Source organism: Pipistrellus hanaki (assembly GCF_964339955.1).
Source record: "Pipistrellus hanaki genome assembly, chromosome: 1".
Lineage (NCBI taxonomy): Eukaryota > Metazoa > Chordata > Mammalia > Chiroptera > Vespertilionidae > Pipistrellus > Pipistrellus hanaki.
This window is the reverse complement of record NC_140503.1, coordinates 174,081,057-174,102,650: the sequence shown is the minus strand read 5'-3', so window position 1 is coordinate 174,102,650 and position 21,594 is coordinate 174,081,057. Positions and strand designations below refer to the sequence as shown.

General features: G+C 35.6%; 1 protein-coding gene and 1 long non-coding RNA gene across 3 annotated transcripts in view; one reads left to right on the top strand and one right to left on the bottom strand.

The window, feature by feature from the left end:
- LOC311625855 overlaps positions 1–21,594 on the top strand; it is a 956,586-nt gene that overhangs the window by 766,165 nt on the left and 168,827 nt on the right. The gene's annotated exons all lie outside the window — the stretch shown is intronic.
- TECRL (trans-2,3-enoyl-CoA reductase like) overlaps positions 1–21,594 on the bottom strand; it is a 72,827-nt gene that overhangs the window by 34,594 nt on the left and 16,639 nt on the right. For both annotated transcript variants that reach the window (XR_014795570.1, XM_084890482.1), the window contains exon 2: positions 12,539–12,590. Coding sequence is in view for 1 of the 2 variants with exons in the window: in XM_084890482.1 (XP_084746608.1) it covers positions 12,539–12,590 (52 nt within the window). In the remaining variant the exon portion in view is untranslated. The remainder of the gene's footprint in view (positions 1–12,538; positions 12,591–21,594) is intronic.

Sequence of the window (21,594 nt, the reverse complement as noted above, 5' to 3'; positions counted from 1 at the left end):
GGAAGGGATCTGTGGGAACCAGAGCCATACTAGGATGGGACTGGCCTCTTGGTCCCTCCCCCTGCTCACAGGCTGTGGGGAACCAGAGCCATCCTGCAATCTGGGAATCATGGTCCCTCCCCCCTGCCTGCTGGCCTCTGGGTCCCAACCCCTGACCTATCTCCAGGCTCCAGGGAACCAGAGCCATGTTGTGATTGGACTGGCCTCTTGGTCCCTCCCCTGGTCCACAGGCTTGGGGGAACTGGAGCCATGCTGCCATTGGGGAATCTTGGTCCTTGCCCCCCACCCCCGCTGCAGGCTCCAGGGAACCAGAGCCATGCTGCAATTGATCTGGCATCTGGGTCCCTCCTCCCAACCTTCAGGCTCTGGAGAACCACTGAATGCATAAATAACTGAAACAGCAAAATTGATGTTTCAATGTCCTTCTTCTTTCTGCTCTCTACCTAAAAATCAATTTTAAAAAGGCTTTGCATATGTTGAATGGTAATTATAGTTTTGTTTTGTTTTTTTAATGAATAGAGAGTTAAAATCACATTATAAAGAGCTGAGAAGGAGTGGGTGGGCACTAAATATTAAGACTTAAATTCCTGGATAATATTTGATATAACATTGAATCGTCATGAAAATTTTATGTGATTGGCATTTTACAAGTAGTGAAGAGGAAAAAGGCTCTGGAAAAGAACAAAGTGGTGACAGCCCCATGCCGGAACAAGAAGGAGCAGACGGAGTTTCTGTAGCAGGAGTCTGAGTGGCTGGAGCTCATGAATGCGGAGCTGAGAACCCAGATGGAGGAGCTGAAGCAGGAGCGGCGGCAGCTCATCCTGATGCTCAGCCAGAATCGTCCCACCTGCATCGTCAGGACCGAGAGCCTTTAAGACCCCCGACTAAAAAGGCAACCCACTGCTGGAGCAGCTGGAGAAGTGACCATGGCTGGGAGGAGGAGGAAGAGATGAGGAGACAGAGGAGGAAGAGGGCTCCTCCTTGCTGCATGAAAACTCTTCAGTGAGGCTCAGCACAGCCAGCATCGACGGGCTTTTTTGTGAAACTCAGATCAGCCACACCAGGGGGAAAAAAAACCAGGACCAAGCACTGAGACCAAAGTAGTCTTGAGGATGGGCTGTTCTGCCTGGAGCCAGGATTGCAGGAGGCAGGACAGAGGCTCCCAACCACTTCTCCGACTTCTCCACCGGGGCATCCGAAGGACCTCCGAGCAGCCAAGAGTTGCAACCAAAATTCGGCTGAGTATGGAACTCAGAGTGAAACTGCAATCTACCTGCCCCCAGCCCTAACCCTGACCCTGACCCTGATCCTGATGCAAGGCTGGATAAGGCACAATGCCAGGCTCTGCTGTACCCACCCACCATGCTCCAGCTTAGTCCTGCCCAGAGTGGCAGCCAGGGCACACCCTCACCGGCCCCTGTTGGAGTCGCTATGGGCATGAGGCATGGGCACCCTTCCAAACCACATACTCTCTTAATGTTTACAGACTGGCTGTCCTGGCAGGGCTTTCAACTGCACAAGTTTTTTATACTTTTTAAAAAAATATATATATTTTTTTACCAAAAAATTAAAAAGATTTTATATAAGCAATATATAAATAGATTTCCAAAATCACTTGATGTGATACAATATAAATATGCTATGATTTGTTTGCTACAAACAGATATTCAGCAATTATGGCCGTTGTTTGTAACTTCTAAGTTCTGTAGTCTCTGGGTGTTGGGGGTGGTAGGGGCATGGTGCAGTGGATTTCTATCCTGGTAAACCCTTCATGGTACTCCGCTCTGTATCACTCAGTAAACATTACTCTTTCTAAAGAAGAGAGAGAGAGAGAGAGAGAGAGAGAGAGAGAGAGAGAGAGAGAGAGAGGAAGGCCCAGGCCACTGGCCAGAGACGTTCTGGCAGGGGTGTGGCTGGCCAGTGATCACCACACAGAAGGAGGCCCAGGCCAGCCAAGCCATCACACCCCAGGATTATCACAGAGGGAGGCGACTGTTGACAGGGGGGTAAGGAGAGAAGCTCTGCAAAGATGGCAAGCAGTAGCATGGGGGAGGAGGTGCTAGCTGCCTGAAGCCAGAGGTAACAAAAGCCCCAATTGACCCTGATCTCAGGCCAGCCTAGGGACCGTATCCAAAGGGTCCCAGATTCTGAGAGGGTGCAGGCTGGGCTGAGAGAACGCCTTTCGTGCACGAATTTTCTTGCACTGGGCCTCTAGTAATATATTTATGTCTAATTATATAAATGTCTAATCACTATGTTGTACCCTTGAAACTAATATAATATTGCATGACACCTGTAATTTTAAAAAATAATAATAATTAAACAATATACATTACTTAATTTATGTGATGGAATATTTATAATGAACTATAGAGAAAGAAATTGGTGACCAATCTTTATTATTTACAATCTGAGCTGTCTGTATCTGGTGTAGAAAGATGGGATGAAGTGTAAATAGAAACAGAATATAGTTCCAAAAAGTATGCTACGCAGAGCTCGTTCAAATTCAAGAGCTTAGTAGAAAAATAATAACATAAAATAATGTTCTATAATTTTCTACATGGCTCAATTTCTCAAGATTCCAGAATTCATGTAGGAGAAATAAGCAAAATGTGGTGTCTTTAAGGGAAATGTGAAAGAAGAACATTATTATTTAGAGTACCAAATCTTACACCCAGTAGTCTCTTTCTATTAGTAGATGAACATCTAATGGATCAATTTTGAGAAAGACAAATTAATTACGGTTCTAACAGATGAGATATACAAAACAATGTTAAGCAAAGAAACGTATGTATATGTGGATACTTTTATATAAAAGAATAATGCCGATAATAATGATCATTTGTATTAATATACACAAATAAATAAGATGCTGGACAACAGTACTGTTCACTGGAAGGTGTTTGGATTTGAAGTATTGTGAATGTAGAAAGAATACTTCTGTATGAAGGAAGAATATAGAAATAGGGGTGAATCTTAGATTTTTGATAAACAGGATTTTAAATGACACAGTTTTATTAATAAAACTTCATACATCTATGATGCCAAACTTTTCTTAATAGCTTCCACCAATTTTCCTTTCTCTGTTATCCAAAGATGTATACGATTTTCTCCTTTTCTGTCAGGGAAGGGCTTGCTCCATGTGTACAAACAAAAGCAAACCCAGGAAGTATTAACCAGGGGACGGGGTGGTAGACAGGAGCATAATGGCATGACAGAATGCCTGTGCACTTTGCATTAGCACTTTGGTTATATTGTTACATTAGTTACTACAGTATTGTTTCACTGTTTCCAAATATTAAAAGCCTGAAAGTCTTAACAAAAGGGCAGGCACATGAGTTCTGTTTCTTTTATCTTAAGAGATAAACATCAAATATTATTATACAAAAGTCTGCCTTCATGTACTAAAATACTTGCTGCTGATTTAATACTGTTAAGTCAGTAGTTTTATTTGTTAGAAATGATTCACTTACCACATTACTTCCCTGGCACTAAATGAACCATTTTATTCTCTGTAAACCATTTCTCCGCAGTCTTAAAAATGTCACCCAGATAATTAAGTGATCTAGCTGAGATGGATTCAAGAAAGCCAGTAAGACATGACATGCATGATAGTGTTTATGTATCTGAAAAATGAGACCTGTCTCCACTACCATACCCAACACCAACAACAAAAGTTTTAGCACCCAAAGCAGCGCCCACCATGTATAGTTTTGCTGACCTTGAGAAGAAAATGCATCTGCTAGAGTTTACTCTTATGAAGCACTCAAGCAGGAAAAAGTGCTATAGCACTGTATAATCAGCAACCGCAAAGCAAGGCTTCTGCAGGAAAACAGACATGGTTCTAAAAGTGGAAAATCTAAAAGCTGTATGAACCCATATTCAAAAAAGTACGAAAACCAGAGGCATAACGTAACAAGCCAATTTCACAAATAAATTTAGTGAAATATAAGACACAAAGCAAAAAGAACACACACACACACACACACACACACACACACACACACAAAAAGCACACAGAGTACAACCCCACTTTGTCTTTACCTTCACGGACTTACGTTTATAATCAGGTTGTTCGTCTAATTGCCCACCACAGTCCTAGGGAACTGCCTGGATCGATCATAATGCCTCCATCGCCATTTCCATAGGAGCCATTAACGGTCCAAGTCTCCCAGACCATCCCTCATGACACTTCTCCCAATACTTCGCACACTACGTGTACTTAACTGTCCAAATCTCCATGCTTTCCTGAATGTACTTTATAGCAGGAACTTCTATATCAATCATCACTGAATAGTTTGGGGTTTTGTTGTGTGAGTTTCATTTTTGTTCCCACCAGGATAAATACCCACCCACCCACACACACACACACACACACACACACACACACACCTATAGTGTGAGAACATTATGAGGAACTTATATGCCATAAGAAATTTGAACTTGATACTGGAGGTAGTAGGGATAGGGACAGGATACAGAGCAGGCCAATGTATGAGAAAATGTATCAAACAGGAGACTATTATAGGTATATAAAATTTCAAATATTTGAAGTGTGGTTGTGAGATTTCAGATTACCAATGCTATATAATCGGTAATATTTTTAATATTAGTCATTTAGTTAAAAGTCGGAGACATGCACAGTACACAGTAAATATTCCATAAGTATTTTTTTAACAATTTCAAATAACAATATTGTGACACACTATTTAAGAATTTTAATAAAAATACTTATAATATGGCTACTTATACACATACCAACACAGCCATATACATACACAATTACTTGTTCTTATAAATAAAATATTTCATTTGTTCTGGGATTAGACAAGTTTATATTAATTTGCCATTTTCCAAACCCAACAGCTTCAAATACAAAACAAAATGCCTGGGTGAATATGCTTTCTCATTATCACAATACTTTAAATGCTGATAAATCAAAAAAAAAAAAAAAAAAAGTTTTCAGGGCAGGCAAATAAACAGTTCTGATGTTGAAAATCTTCCACGTGAGTCCTCCAGCATAGTGTTTTTAATCCTCACTGAAGGAATTTTTTCCACTGATTTTTAGAGAGAGTGGAAAAGAGAGAGAAAGACAGAGAGAACTATCCACATGAGAGAAACACGTTGATTGGTTGGATCCTACACAAGGCCTGACCAGAGCCCAGGGCCAGGGAGCAGCCTGCAACCCAGGTAACTGCCATTGACCTGACTCTAACTAGGGATTGGTCATAATGCCTGTATTGCCATTATGTGCACAGGCTGGCTGGGGCAACCCTCATTTTGATGGCACTGGCACACTGCAAGATAATTCATTGTGAAATACATTTTCCTATTTATTTTCCCAAGAGTTGCTTCCTTTCAGTTTTCACCGATGCTCAGAATTTGGAAAAGAAACTGGAATGTTTTCACAGTGAATCTATTCCTGCAGCTTTGTGAGTCAAATCCTAATGAGCCCCACAAAGGTGGCTGGGAGATCTATCAGATATTGAGCTGCCACATTGGATGTTTAATATACAGTCACAAGTTCTGGGAAGGAGACAGTGTTGATTTTCCACTCATTAGTGATATTTTCTAAACCATGGGAATTATTGAGAGCACGCAGAAAGAAATATGAGTGAGAATAAAACATAAATCAACATTTAAGGATAGAGGATAAAAATAGTTTTATATAGGCCACACAAAACAGAAAATATAAAATGAATAATTGATTTAGATCTATAAATTTTAGTTTTCTAGCCAAAATGTGACAAATGTATCTGTGACCTGTACATTAATTTATAAAGACTTTTAGATCTATAACAATGAAAACAACTAAATGAACAAATATGTGGGTAAAGACAATGAACAGGCAATTTCTAGAAAAATGCTTATAAATTACAATTAAGAGCATAAAAAAGTAATTAACCAGTGATGCAATAAATTGAATCTAATACTAAATGAAATCTTTTTTTCCACTCATCATTATCAAAAATTAAGTTGTTTATATTGAGTGTTATTAAGGAAAGGGAATAAAAAAGACATCCTAAAATAAATTAGCAAGGAATTTAGCAATACATATTAGGATTTCAAATGGGTTTATTCTTTTTTTAAAATATATTTTATTGATTTTTTACAGAGAGGAAGGGAGAGGGATAGGGAATTAGAAACATCGATGAGAGAGAATCATTGATCAGCTGCCTCTTGCACACCTCCTACTGGGGATGTGCCCTCAACCAAGATACATGCCTTGACAGGAATCGAACCTTGGGCCTTTCAGTCCACAGGCCAACACTCTATCCACGGAGCCAAACCTGTTTTGGCGGGCTTATTCTTAATAAAGGTGTGTTTTTTTAAAAAAAACAAAAACATATATATATATATATATATATATATATATATATATTCTTATAAATATAATTAAATAAGTTCACAAACATATTATTTTGGTGAATACCATGCACATTACACAGTAAATATTCCATATGTATTTTTTTAACATTCACCAAATATTGCTAAATAAATAAGCATATATTGCTTTATGATAGAAGTAATTAAAATGTGTCCAGAACCAGTAAGGGTTTAATCTTCAATATTTATATGGAACTCATACAACTTAACAAAAGGAAGATAAACAACCCAATCAAAAAATGGGCAAAGGATCTAAATAGACACTTTTTGAAGGAGGACAGAAGGAAGGTCAAGAGACATGAAAACATGCTCAAAGTCACTAATTATCTGAGAGAAGCAAATCAAAACAACAATTCAGGTATCATCTCACACCTGTCAGAATGGCTATCATCAACAAACAACGAGTGCTGGCGAGGATGCGGAGAAAAAGGAACCCTCGTGCACTGCTGGTGGGAATGCAGACTGGTGCAGCCACTGTGGAGAACAGTGTGGAGTTTCCTCAAAAAACTAAAAATGAAACTTCCATCTAACCCAGTGATACCACTTCTAGGAATATATTCCAAGAAACTAGAAACACCATTCAGAAAGGGTATATGCACCCTATGTTCATAGCAGCACAATTTACCATAGCTAATATTTGGAAACAGCCTAAGTGCCCATCAGCAGATGAGTGGATTAAAAAACTGTGGAATAGCTACACAATGAAATACTGCGCTGCTGTAAAAAAAGGAGTTCTTACCATTGCAACAGCATGGATGGAACTGGAGAGCATTATGCTAAGTGAAATAAGCCAGAGAAAGATAAATACCACATGATCTCACTCATTTGTGGAATATAAGGAACAGCATAAACTGCTGAACAAAAACAGATCCAGAGACAGAGAAGCATCAATCAGACCATCAAAACTCAGAGGGAAGATAGGGGAGGATGGGGAAAAGAAGGAGAGATCAACCAAAGGACTTGTATTCATGAATATAAACCTAACTAATGGACACAGACACCAGGGGGATAAGGGCCTGAGTAGGGGGGAGTTACAGGGTTAATGGAGGGATGAGGACACATATGCAATACCTTAATCAATCAATCAATCAATCAATAAAATGTGTCCAGAGAATGTGTAATATAGATCCAAGCAAAAGTATGCTATATCTCCACTAATATTTATAATGTAGATAAATACATATTTATATAAAAATACATCAAGAAAATACGTTTATAGGGAAATCTATTAGAATATGATGAAAACATATAAAATTGTGTATATAGGAACTCAGAGGTATTTCCACATTGGTGAAAATGTTAATAATTTGGTGGATAATGTTTTATTCTTCATCAGTTTTTGCATTTCAGAAATTTATCTTGATCCCTGGCCAGGTAGCTCAGTTATTAAGAGTGTTTTCCCAATATTCTGAGGTTACAGGTTCAATCTTCCGTGGACAGGGCACATACAATAAGCAACAAATGAATGAATAAATAAATATTTAATACCTCTCTCTCTCTCTCTCTCTCTCTCTCTCTCTCTCTCTCTCTCTCTCCATCTCTAAAAATAAAACTAAAATATGAATTTATCTTGTATTTTATTATAATAAAGAGTGAAGTTATTATTATCTTGCAAAAAGGATGTAATTTACTTAATCTAATGTTGTGCCAACAATTTATATACAAGTCAAGAAATCATACATGAAAATGAGGCATTGGCACACTACTATCTTTTGGAATTATAGAAATAGTGTTATACAATTAAGCACATATGGATTTAGCAATGAGATTGTTTTCAAGAAATTTATAATAGGATATGAGTAACAACTTGAATATAAACTGTTTTATAAAATGTAAAAATGATATTTTTCACTTACTAGATAAATGAGAAAATGTGAAAACAGACAACCTTCTTAATGACATCTTCTTACAATAATTAAGTCATTAAAGCATTTTAAAAGCTAACGTGCTTGCTTTTAGATTGTTTACTTAGAATTGCACTGTGATGCATTTTGTGTCTTTCTGAAAATCACAGGGAAGAAAGAAGACTATTGCTGCTTCAAGCTACATCTTAATAGCCTTCCTTGCCTCTTTATATTACTCATCATACATCATGTCCACAATCCTGTTAATGAATGAAGTTAAATCAGAAAAGGTAGCTGCCAAAATAAAAATTTATTTTAAAAAAATTGAACGTTTATTAAAGTTTGAGATATGATCTTTGTATCAGTGGTTTTAGTACTTCCTAGAGTCATATTATTGAGACTATTAGAGGCTCAGTGCATGAATTCAAACACAGATGGGGTCCCTCAGCCTGGCCTATTGGGGGCTGGCTGGCAGAGGGGGAGGGACCTTGGGAGGTTGGCCTGCCAGCCCCCTAATTGGGGTCAATTGGGGAGCTGGCGAGCAGGGGGGAGGGACTGTGGGAATTTGGCCAGCCAATTGGGTGGGCTGGCTGGCCTGGGGTGGGGCCGAAGGAGGTTGACTGGCTGGCTGTCCCCATCCCCCACTGATTGGAGCTGATGTGGGGGCTGGCTGGCTGGGGCAGGGGCCACAGGAGGTTGGCCTTCCATGGGAGGTTAGCTGTGGGAGTATACTGACGACCAGGGGGAAGCTCTTGCATTGAGCGTCTGCCCCCTGGTGGTCAGTGTGCATCACAGCGACAGGTCGAATAGTTGGTCTGTTTGTTCATGTTGTTCAGTTGTAATGGTCACTTGGACTTTTATATGTATAGATTCCTTTCTAAAATATGATAGCCAGTTCTTTTCACTCTCCAGTCATCTATCTCACCTGCAAATTTAAATGTCATCACACAGTCACACACTCAAATATAAACTGGAAATCAATCATTTGCTATAGATAGACTATCTGCTCTACTATTCGAAGCATGTATAATGTACATATTTGTTCAAGTTCAAATGTTACTAACCCAATGATTTTGATGCTTGAGGATTATGAAACAAAATATTTTATAGTATCAGGCTTGGGTAACATTACAATGTCATAAAAGATTATCAAAGTAACCCTGACATTGCACAGCAATGCACAGGTTTAAATGCTGTGCCATGAGGGACAAAACACTTTACAGACAGGATCACACCTCATGCATTTTAGGAATTGCTATTAGTTATGACAGTTTTATTACATGAACCTTGACTACCAAAACAGCTGACCCTTCCTAACAATTTGATCTCACAAGATTCTGTAAAAAATCATATATCATACATCATATAAGTAAATAGAATCCTCAACACTTCTCTGAATATCCAATAACATTTTGTATAAAGCAATGTAAATATGACCAATATTCTATAGTAGTCACAGTGAAAGGAAGTACATTTTCAATACTGGGATACTATTATGTGCCCGTGTTTTATATTGTGATTTAGATTAAAGGCATAAAGAAAACACTGGCTTAAGAAAAAAATTTAAGGGATATAATTAAAGCAGTTAAGAAGACTTGGAGAAAACAAAATTATAGTATCCTATACATCTTTAGCTGAATTTCAAAATAGCAAACATTAATGAGATATAGTAAGAAACCATGTTATGAACACTGCATTATAATGACATTTCTCTGTAAATTATTGACAAAGTTCATAATTCCTGTTGCCAAATGAACTATTAGAGAATGTTAGCTACTTGCTGAGTTACCAACACAGGGCTTTTTCTAAGAAAAGCATTCTGCCACTTCTTTCTGTGGTTGCATTTATCATTTCTCGAGCTTCTTTTGTTGAGAGATCAGGAAATTCTGCAGCCTGGCCCAGAAGGCTCCTTTAAAATTGCCTACAGAATGCTCATTATCCTATACTATATACTATGTATGATAAATCCTTCTAGTCTGTTATCTTTGTTTTGAGTTACTCTCCTGGAACCTTTCAAAGTTTACCATTGTTTATATTCCCCTGGCTTTATATGCATTTCAGCTGTCACAATAAGTTATATATACCTTCATGTGGCTAAAACTACATTCACTCTGCTAATTTCATTGTTCTTTCTCTTGCTTTCTTCCCAAGGCTTTTTCTGAGAACTGCAGAGACTAGTACTCCAATAGATTATAAACATTGAAATGCTTTATGATGTTGTCAACTAACAGGTAACACACAAGCCATAGGCAAAATTATTTTTCTTTTCTTTCAGAAACTTTTATGACAGTTAATGCACAAATTACATTTTAACTGACTGTCATCCTTTTTTTAACGTAAGTTCATATACTAGTAATTCTTAGATTAGCCTCACAAGAGAAGTTTAATTAGCACTTTCTAGACATATTCGCATTATTTGTTTTTAATTTCTCACCCAAGAACATGTTCATTGCTGTGAGAGAAACATGGATTGCTTGCCTCACATATATACCCCAACCAGCGATCGAACTTGTAACCTGAGTTACTGGGAATCAAACCTTAGTGCTTTTGGTGTATGAGATGGAGCTCCAACCAACTGAGCCATACAATTCAGGGCTAAAAGTGTGGTTTTAAATATATTACAGTATTTAACTCTACTAAACAAATAATCATATTCATAATTGCTCATTTATTTTTTGAGATTATGCATGATATTGGAATACCTTTCAGGATACCATGATATGATAGCAAATCACCTATAATAATAAAATCAATAGAAATTTTTTAAATTAGAAAATTTTAATCAAAAAAAGCTATGTGGTTGAAATTATACCTTTATACAACTTTGTGCAATGGCAATAATTTGCATTTTCTATTTCAGATTATTTAGATTACAAGAGTAAAGACCCAATTCCTAAAGAGTATTCATTTCAACTTTGCTTGAAAATTCTTTATTTTTCTTAGCTTCTATTTTATCACTGCAAACTATCCCATCATTCATCCCTCTCTTTAGAGGTGTAGATTATAAAAATTTAAATAATTTTGAACATGATAAAGCATAAAGAAATAACTTCTAAAATACAGGTAAAACTTTTCCACTAGAATTCATTGGCTATTTTGGCAAACATCTTGATTTTTAATCAGTTAAATGTACAAGGTAGAATACATCATTACAGATTTAAATTACTATATGTATACAGTTTTTGGAACATTAAATGGATGAGAGAAAATAAGTGAAAGTAGTATGTTTGTGTGTGTTTAGGTATATATATAACACATATAGTTTAATAGGTGTCTCTTCTTTATGAAAACCATTGTGTTTTTTTCTTTCTGTTTTCCCTTAAGAGCTACCATTGTAATTGCATTTTTTTCCCTTTATTTTCTCACCCATCTCTTTGCTGGTGTTACCAGGGTAACCTAAAAAATGACTCATAACAAAGCAGAACTGAAAAATTATGAATCTTGGAAGAATCTAAGATAATCATTGCATAAGACAAGAAAAATCAAGTTTAAAAAGTTCCTAAATAAAACTAAAAATGGAAAGCTGGCAGAAGTCAGAGAAATAGTAGGCAGACAAGAAATCAGTATTAGTGAGAACACCTAAAAGAACAAAGGCCAGAGATAAAAGACATGTAAGGAGCATCTTCCCTCAGAAAACCAGTCTTCTGATCAGTTATTTTTTTCTTTCAAGGATACAATTCTTATTATATTATAACTCCAGGGTCTGGAAATATAAACAAATGTTGCTTAAATATTTTTAAAAAATAGTATTGATTAATGCTTTTTATACTTTGTGTTGATTAATGATCTTAGAATGAAACTTGTTCAAATATTGACTAGAAAACAGTTTTGTAAAAAATAACAAACAAACAAAAAAAAAAACAACACAAAAGAATAATGAGGATTAAAGCAACAGAGAGTAAAATGCAAGAATGTTCATGGTTAAGAGAAATTTAGCATAATATTATTTCTGAGTTCCATGCTAAAATATGATTTCCATACACTTTTTCCATCATAATATTGAACTTATTTTTTTTTAAAAAAATATATATTTTATTGATTTTTTAAGAGAGGAAGGGAGAGGGAAGAGAGTTAGAAACATCGATCAGTTGTCTCCTGCACAGCCCCCACTGGGGATGCGTCTGCAACCAAGGTATATGCACTTGATTGGAATTGAACCTGGGACCCTTCAGTCCACAGGCCAATGCTCTATCCATTGAGCCAACCTGGTTAGAGCTGAACTTATTCTTACTAATGCAGATAATTTTGAACCAATTTAATAAAAAATTAGACTATCATATAAATCCTAATGTATATATAAAACTTACATATTTTGTGAAACTTTTCTTTAACATCATGAATGGTAGATGTTTGCATCATCTGCAAAGGACAAGAAAATAGAGAGAATTAGTATAAGGAAAAGGTGTTTATCTGTTTGCTGTACATTTAATAAGAAAACACAATTTAATATGTTTGAAGTATAAAGTTATTACAAAATAACCTGTTTGTTTTGTTATTTTAACTTTTAGTCATTGTTGCTTTGACAAACTTAAAATATTGCTTCATATATATGTGTGTGTGTGTGTGTGTGTGTTGTGTGTGCACACTCTGGTGCACAGATTGAAGCACATTGAAAGGAAATTAGTTAGAAGAAATATTTTAATATCCCTATTCACCCTTTCTCTATAATAGAAGTGTCAACCAAATTCATGATTGACAGTGACAGATTGAAACACACACTTGCGATTAGCACCAGCAAAAGTTTTATATGTATTGTGCATGCACCAGTAAACTTAACCTTTTATAAATATAGAATAAACTTGCTTAATGAGACCAGCTATTTTGTTTAGCTAATTTTTTTTCAACCCAATGAAGCACCCCAACTTCTCTTTCAAGTAATTGTCAACAACACAGCAGTAAATATCAACATGAAGCAGATTATTATTGTAGATCATGCAGGGATAACAAAGGGTAAAATATTTAACTGCAGCAGTGTTTGACTATATTCTGCACAGTGAAAAAACCTGAAGTCATTTTCAGTTGGGTCAAGTTTCTAAGCTTTCTAAATTTCCCTTTTCTGGCTAATGAAAAGAAAATAGGATTCTACCAAGTCTCCTATCTGCTTACTCCAGGACTTCTGTAAGGATGAAATGAGATGAAGCACAGGAAAACACTTCATAGACATTTGGTTAAAGTGTAAAATGTTTGCACCTGGCTATAAAGCAAGTAGTGTTCCTGGTCTGAAGAAACTGCAAGGAGGCTAGTCACTAGGCAGAGGAAACCGGGCATTACTACATTACCCAGTGCCCACAGCCACTGTTTCTGGGCTGGACTGTGGGCCACATTTTGTGCCATGGGGGCTTGGCAGCATTGGCTGTGATTTGGTGGTGTGTTGCTCTGGGGTGGTGGCAGGGTCTGTGTCCCACTTGGGGGAAGCCAAGTGTTGCTTTGCTGGTGCCAGGTCCACAGTGCTGTTTCTTTGTAAATGACCAGTGCACATGATGGCAGCTCCTGCATTGAGTGTCTGCCCCCTGGTGGTCAGTGTTCATCATAGTGACTGGTCAGACAGTCAGAAGGACACAGCATATAGTAGCCTTTTATATATTTTTCAATTTTTTTTAAATTTAAATTATAGTATTAATGGTATTATTATATGAGTTCATCCTAATCTATATCTCTAAAATAAATTTTGAATTTTATATGTACATAATATTTAATTTCTGGTTTTCAAATAAGTGAGATTACATATTAAAAGATGAATAAGTGCTCAAGACAAATAGAAGATGAAGGCTGTATACAGGGTGGGGCAAAAGTAGGTTTACAGTTGTTCATAAGGAAAATAATACAATAATTAATAAAAAATAATAATACAAAAGTAACCACTGTTTTGCATACTCACAACTGTAAGCCTACTTTTGCCCCATTCTGAATATAACAGAAAAGCCTAAGAATTTAAAATTAAGGTACATGGACAAAAAGAGAAATGTTTACTTGAGAATATCATGAGAAAAATGTCCTATCTAAGCCCCATAGCTGTGTTGTTAAAACTCCCATCCAAAATTACTATTGGTTCACAAAATCCATATTAGATATATTATTTGGATTCTTTATGTACATATGAGTCTGACCAATTATTTGGTCCTAATTTGTAGAATTAACCCTTTCTAATATTAAAATTAAAAAAATTAAAATTTTTTCTTTATCTATATTGAAAAAATTCATGAGGATAAATGTTCTATCAAATCACTTAAAGCCATTCCATTACCTTTTGACTTTCTGACTTTGTTCATATCAAACTTGAAAGCTAAAATTCCTTTACACCTTTGATCCCTTTCATTGGTTTATGAAAAACCTAATTGTCTTTCAAAATCTGCATCAAAAGACATTTTCATGATCATGCAAGAAAAATATTCCTCTTTTTCTAAGCATGCATAATATGTTGCATACATTTTTAATTTTTTGCTACATTAAGATCTGCTCAAGGTTATTTTTGGAGTGTGAAATGAAAAAAGTTCACAAGAGATAATAATATTAATACCCAGATAGCTGTTATTAACAGTAGTATATTATATTTAATTTTTATTATATATTAAAAGCATAACAATGAATACATTTTTACCATATTTCACTCACTGCTTAATATAACTATACATTAACAGTGTGCTATACCATTTATTTTTCCTAATTCTATTTATGTGTTTTACCAAATAAGAAAGTTTGAAGATGTAATCCTGAATAATTATAGTAATTCTTATTTGTGTTATGTTGTAAATAACAAAAGGACCCTAAAGGATTCTCTGAGAATAAAATTTTCAAATTTTTTATAGCATCAATCTATTCTGGAAGATGCCAGGGCATATTTGAAAAACAGTTTTTAGAGAAGGTAATATATTTATATAGCTATAGATGTGGTCATATTTAATTTGATTATTCAATTATATTTATAAAACCTGGCAGTTTTAACAGTGTTTATTGTTTAATCTCACTGTTTCTTAATCACAAAGCACACATATTTTGCTCCCTCTCACAGGGATGCCTAAAATCCATATGCAATTCCTTAGTGTCACAGATATTTATATATTATTAATTTTAAGGACCATCTAATTTGGAAAAACAAATAATATTCATGATCAATAACTCCTCAGTTAGGGTTTGCTATGTGTTAGCTATCACTTTATGAAGGTACATATCTTGTATTTACACACTGGAGGGCCAAGTGGAGGTGGGAAAGGGTGGGAGGGGGTGAATGGGGATATCTGCATTAATGTAAACAATGACAATAAGATTAGAAAATAATTTCAAAGTAACTTATTTTGAAGTGAAAAGTAAAACTGAGACTGCAGATTCAAATGAAAAGTGATCAAAATTCCTTAATCTCATGTGAAATTTCTTTCAAAAATAGATTTCTTCAGGAAAGCTATATGCTTTTTTTTTCTTTTTTTAATATATTTTATTGATTTTTTTACAGAGAGGAAGGGAGAGAGATAGAGAGCTAGAAATGTTGATGAGAGAGAAACATCGACCAGCTGCCTCTTGCACACCCCCCACAGGGGATGTGCCTGCAACCAAGGTACATGCCCTTGACCAGAATCGAACCTGGGACCTTTCAGTTCACAGGCCAACGCTCTACCACTGAGCCAAACCGGTTTCGGCTGTATGCTTTTCTTAACACTAGAATAATTTAAATTATAATCTTCTAATTGACATATGCATTTTTTGCTGTATTTACCCACTTTCAAGACGAAGATTATGTGCTTCTGAAAGAAACCTAGATGTGAAAGAGGGTTCTTATTGCAAGATTTTAACGAAGTTTTAAATTTTCTTTCTTTCTTTTTAATTACATTTGACTTTCACGTTAGAAAGGTGCTGATTTTGAATAAACATTTGAAAACTGCCCTTTCTGGACCAATTTTAGTCAAATACAGCAGACAAAAATGTAATAATTAAATAATTAACCCTAAATGCTTTAGACAACTATGCTTAATTAAACACAAGACTGCTTGATCAACTCTTTCACGCCTTTAGTTGTATTTAGAGCAGAAAGAAAGGAAACGATGACAATTAATAGAGCATATAAAGCTTTATGATTACTATTGTATTATAGTTCATGTCTCAGTAGCTTCATCAGGAAGTTTATTTGTAATAAGTTTTTCTTTTTAGCCAGTTTTACATCCACTTAGAAAGGACAAACCATCATTTTTTTGCAAATCACAATTAATCGTGCAGATGGGAGAAATTTGAAATCCTGAAATTCTCATTAACATTTTTCTCGTCAGAAAAAATTCATCTTACACTCTTAAGTAGACAAGTAAATTACACTTCTTAGTTGAATCAAAAATGTACTTATAAATTTTAACTGATCATATTTGAGGTTTGGTTCATCATCATTCCTTTATCCAATAGTTAAGTTGATGGAGTAAAATTCTTTCACAAGCTAGATTCCACTTGAATTTCCCTCATACACAGGTCCTGCAATATTTCACACAAAAAAATAAAATTGTACACTATTGCTGTTTTTAAAACTTTCTCAGGAACTTCTTGAAATGAGCAGATGTCTCCAGAATACTATTTACCCTACTTAGAATTTTAATGGGTAATGAAATTTAATGGGTAAGGAAAAATAAACAACCACCAGGTGAAATTCACTCTACAGAAAAATGGCAATGTGCAATACAAAAATTGTCAGTAAACTTTTTAATATATTTTATTGATTTTTTACAGAGAGGAAGAGAGAGTAATAGAGAGTTAGAAACATCGATGAGAGAGAATCATTGATCAGCTGCCTCCTGCACACCCCCTACTGGGATTGTGCCCGCAACCAAGGTACATGCCCTTGACTGGAATCGAACCCGGGACTCTTCAGTCCGCAGGCCGATGCTCTATCCACTGAGCCAAACCGGTTTCGGCATGTCAGTAAACTTTTTGAAGAAAAGGAATGTGTTCAACAGTGAAAACGCAGAGAGAAATAAAATATAAGATAAATTGAATAGAAATAATTAGCTGCAGAGGTGTGAAAATACACACACACACACATACATAATATCCAGTGCACAGCTTCTACCTGGCAAGAGTCTTGCTTTCTCATTTTGAGGACACAGGAAATAGAACTAAACTAGGCTAGAGCATCATATTTTAAAATTGATTAATTCAGGAAAATGGGAAAAATAACCCTGAGAATTTCCATTAGAATATTTTACATTAGTAAATAGGATATGTAGCTACCCAAGTTTTATTCAAAATGGTAGGGAGTTTTCTGAATAAGCAAATATTATTTTAATAGTAATTGTCAGATTGTAACTAAAATATAAATAAGTCACCTATAAAATTTGTTTGTAAACTCAGAATATGTATGGTATTTTACAGGATATCAAGGATTTTCAATATGAATAAAATTGATACCGCAGTACGAATGTGCAAAATAATCAGTATTAATAGGTTAAAATGTTTTAAACTGGATTTTGTTTATAATTTAAGAAACTGGAAAATTATGTCATATAAATTATATTTATTTACATATCACAATGGATTATTTAAATGAGTAATTTGCTTATTTAAAATTATATATGCATATAAACATATACACACTCAGATATGGATTATAGATTTTTTTAATCATAGCAAATGTTTATCTATATATAGCAACTAGAGGCCTGTTGCACAGATTTCGTACACTGGTGGGGTTCCTTGGCCTGGCCTGTGGGGGTCAGGCCAAAACCAGCTCTCTGACATACCCCAAGGGGTCCTGTATTGCGAGAGGGTGCAGGTCATGTCCAGGGACCCCACTGATACACAAATTTAGGTCTCTAGTATGCATATAAAATCTTTGGTTAATCTCCTCCCACCCTCCCTTTGTCCCTTTTCCGCTGAGATTAATCAGTCTATCCCATGTTCCCATGCATGTGGTTTTTGCTCCTACATTAAGCATCTACTCCCTGGTGGTCAGTGCGTGTCATAGCTACTTGTCAGCAGGTTGAACAATTAGCTGGTCAACGGGTAACTTAGGCATATAGATTAGATAGATGCTAGATAGATAGATGCTAGATAGATAGATAGATAGATGATTGATAGATGATAGATAGATAGATAGATAGATAGATGATAGATAAATGATTTACAGATAGCTAGATAGATAGCTAGATAGATAGATAGATAGATAGATAGATAGATAGATAGATAGATTCAGTGCACAAAATTCATGCACTCAAGGGGTGGTCCCTTAGCATGGTCTGTGCTCTCTCCCAGTCTGGGAAACCTGTGATGGATCACCACTGTCGCACCACCACTGGGTAGCCTGGGCTTCCCTGTTTGAAGAGATTAATCGTTCTCTGCAGAAGAAGGCCTCATCCACCCACGGCAGCCTGCTGATCAGTGGCCTAGACCTCCCCCTCTGGGGTGATCATGGAGCCTCCTGATTGATTGATTGCTCCTCTAGCCAGTGGCCTGGGCCTCCCTCTGCAGGATGATTATGGGGCAATGGCTGGTCCCCTGACCAATGGCATTGCACCTGCCTTGGCTGGCCTGGCCTCAGTGGGTGTCATAGTGTAGTTATCTGGATGGATGTTTTGCTGTTTCGCCATTGGGTCAATTTGCATATTATGCTTTTATTATTATAGATAATCCATTAGGTTATTGCCCTTTCAGTTCAAAAAGAATATCATTAATATATAAATTAATTTCTTTAAAATATTCACCATATATTTAAAAATATATTTATCTAAATAAATTTCAGTTATAGAAATACTTTCATTTCCAATAAATGATGTATAAATTTTATTTAGACATATAGCCAGACATTATTGACATAGTAATAAATATACATATATATATAAAATTTTAACATATTTAAAATATTTTTAAATTTTTATTGATATTAGATTTTGAGATCCTAACAAAATACAGAAAGGAGAAATGTTTTGTTTTGTTTTAATATATATTTTATTGACTTTTTTCAGAGAGGAAGGGAGAGGGACAGAAAGCTAGAAACATCTATGAGAGAGAAGCATCGACCAGCTGCCTCTTGCACACCCCCTATCAGGGATGTGCCTGCAACCAACATACATTCCCCTGACTGGAATCAAACATGGGACCCCTCAGTCCTCAGACCTACACTCTACCACTGAGCCTAACTGGTTTCGGCAGGAGAAATGTTTTATAAATTAGAAACTAATTCAGATTTAGAGAACAAAAAGTTTTTTATGGTGGTGTGAAAGAAAAGAGCCACATACTAACCTGACAAGCTCAGGGAAGGCCTGCAGGGCAGTCTTGCAAACCCAGAGACCTAAGATAACCTAAGATAAGAGACCTAAGATAACCAAAAAAGATGGTTTGAAAATTAAATATCTAACAGGTTATAGTAGGTAGTCATGTCCCAGATATTTCACCAGACAAAGATCAACTTTGATCTACTTTACTGAGCCCATACTGCCTTTCTGCATCTAAGATAAGATATCTGTGAGATGTCTGGGTAACTAGTAACTTCCTTTTTACCCCTGACCCCTTAGGGCACAACAAATGGCCTCAAGACATTCCCTCATTGTTATTGTTATCAAGTTAATTGTCAACTGTTAATTACATTAGAATATCCTGTATCCTTCTCTGTAAAAGAAGCTCAAGTCCATCATTTAACCTTTTACCTTATCCCAGAGGTTTCCCCGCTTCGCTCTGTCCCACCTCTATCAACAATGAATTTCATGTAACTAACCTAGTCCCCACCATTATCTCAATCCCTTGAGGTTCTGCTTCCTGACATATGTCAACAGTTTGGCTCAAATAAACTCACAAAATTTCTTTACAGGTTTCAATGGTTTTTTCGTTAACAGTGCATACTCCAAGTTAATTTATATTTATTTTGTTGAAAAAGTGATATTTACTAACCAGAAAATTCTATATCTAATATAGTTCATTAAAATGTAAATGCAGATGAAACTGGAGGGAGAAAATCTCTATGTGTTAAATTTTAAATCTAGTTTGACCTTTCTTAATTCTAATCTGTAAAATATTTCAGGGTTTATTTTAACTGATATAATTGCTTAATGACGACTAGAATATAAAGGCTTTTGTAGAATAAGAAATGATAAATCTGTTGTAAACTTATGGATTAAAGCATAATTGGTTTGTACTTGATGATTTGCAGTAAAAATGACAGGGACATTTGCTAAGTCACTTTTTCTTCAGTTTTAAAAGGAAAATATAGCATTTTTATATTGTATTGCCATGAATTATACTTTGAGTAAAAGCACAAATATAGTGGGAATAATGAGTGTGATAAGTAATATTGGTTCAGTGTTAGTAGGATTTGGGAGAAAGAGTAAAATAATTATTACAGTATTATCTATCAATCTGTTTTGCGTATATGTATATGTACTATTTATTAATAATAAAAGTATACATTATATACTATACTATACTATACTATACTATACTATACTATACTATACTTTTGTGATGATTGGAAAAATAGCCACAGAATTTTGCAGCTTCTCCCATCAAGAGGTATAATTTTTTTTCTCAGACTTTAAATTTATTTTGACTTCTGATGTATTTTGATTACAAACATGTTAAAGTGAGGCTGTCCAAGTTGCAAATCTAAGAGGCCATACATATATTTCTACTTTTTCAGATCACCCTTTGATCAGCACCATGTGGAGAAGCCTAAGAGCTAGCTTCCCAGCTAACACTTTGATGAAGGTCACCCAGCTACTTGGCAACTGCACATACTTGAGTGAGTTCAGCAAAGAACTAAATCATAAAATGACAAAATAATGATATAAGTAAATGGTCTTTGTTTTAAGCTACCAAGTTTTTCAGTAGTTTGCTATCAAAAACTGAAAAACTATTAAAAATTTAATTATGTAAAGCAGCAATTTTCAACCTTTTTCATCTCATGGCACACAAACTAATTACTACAGTTCTGTGGCACACCAAAATACATATTTTTTGATGATTTGACAAAAAAAAAATTGTTATAATTTTGCTTTGTTCACACCAGATGGCTACTGTTGTGTTGGCTGTTGTCATGCTTTTACTTGACAATCTAAGGGAAAAAGGTCAATGCCCCTGACTAAATAGTCAGTATTGCATGCTTTTAAAATTTTTGTGGTCCACCAGTCAGCTATGGCACACTGATCGAAAAATCATTGATTTATGGGAGAAAAGTAAAAGTAAAATGTAAGTAAAAATGCTGTATAGAAACATTTCAGTTGATAATGATCTGCATGTAAGATGTTGATCTCCACAAAATTATAATGGAGCTGAAAAATTCATATCGCCCAGTGACATGGTAGCCTTCCTAATGACACAGCACAAGACATTAGCCATGTGTTTGTGATCGTGCTGCTGTAAACAAGCCTGTTAGGCAAATGAAAGTATAGCACATACAGTTGTG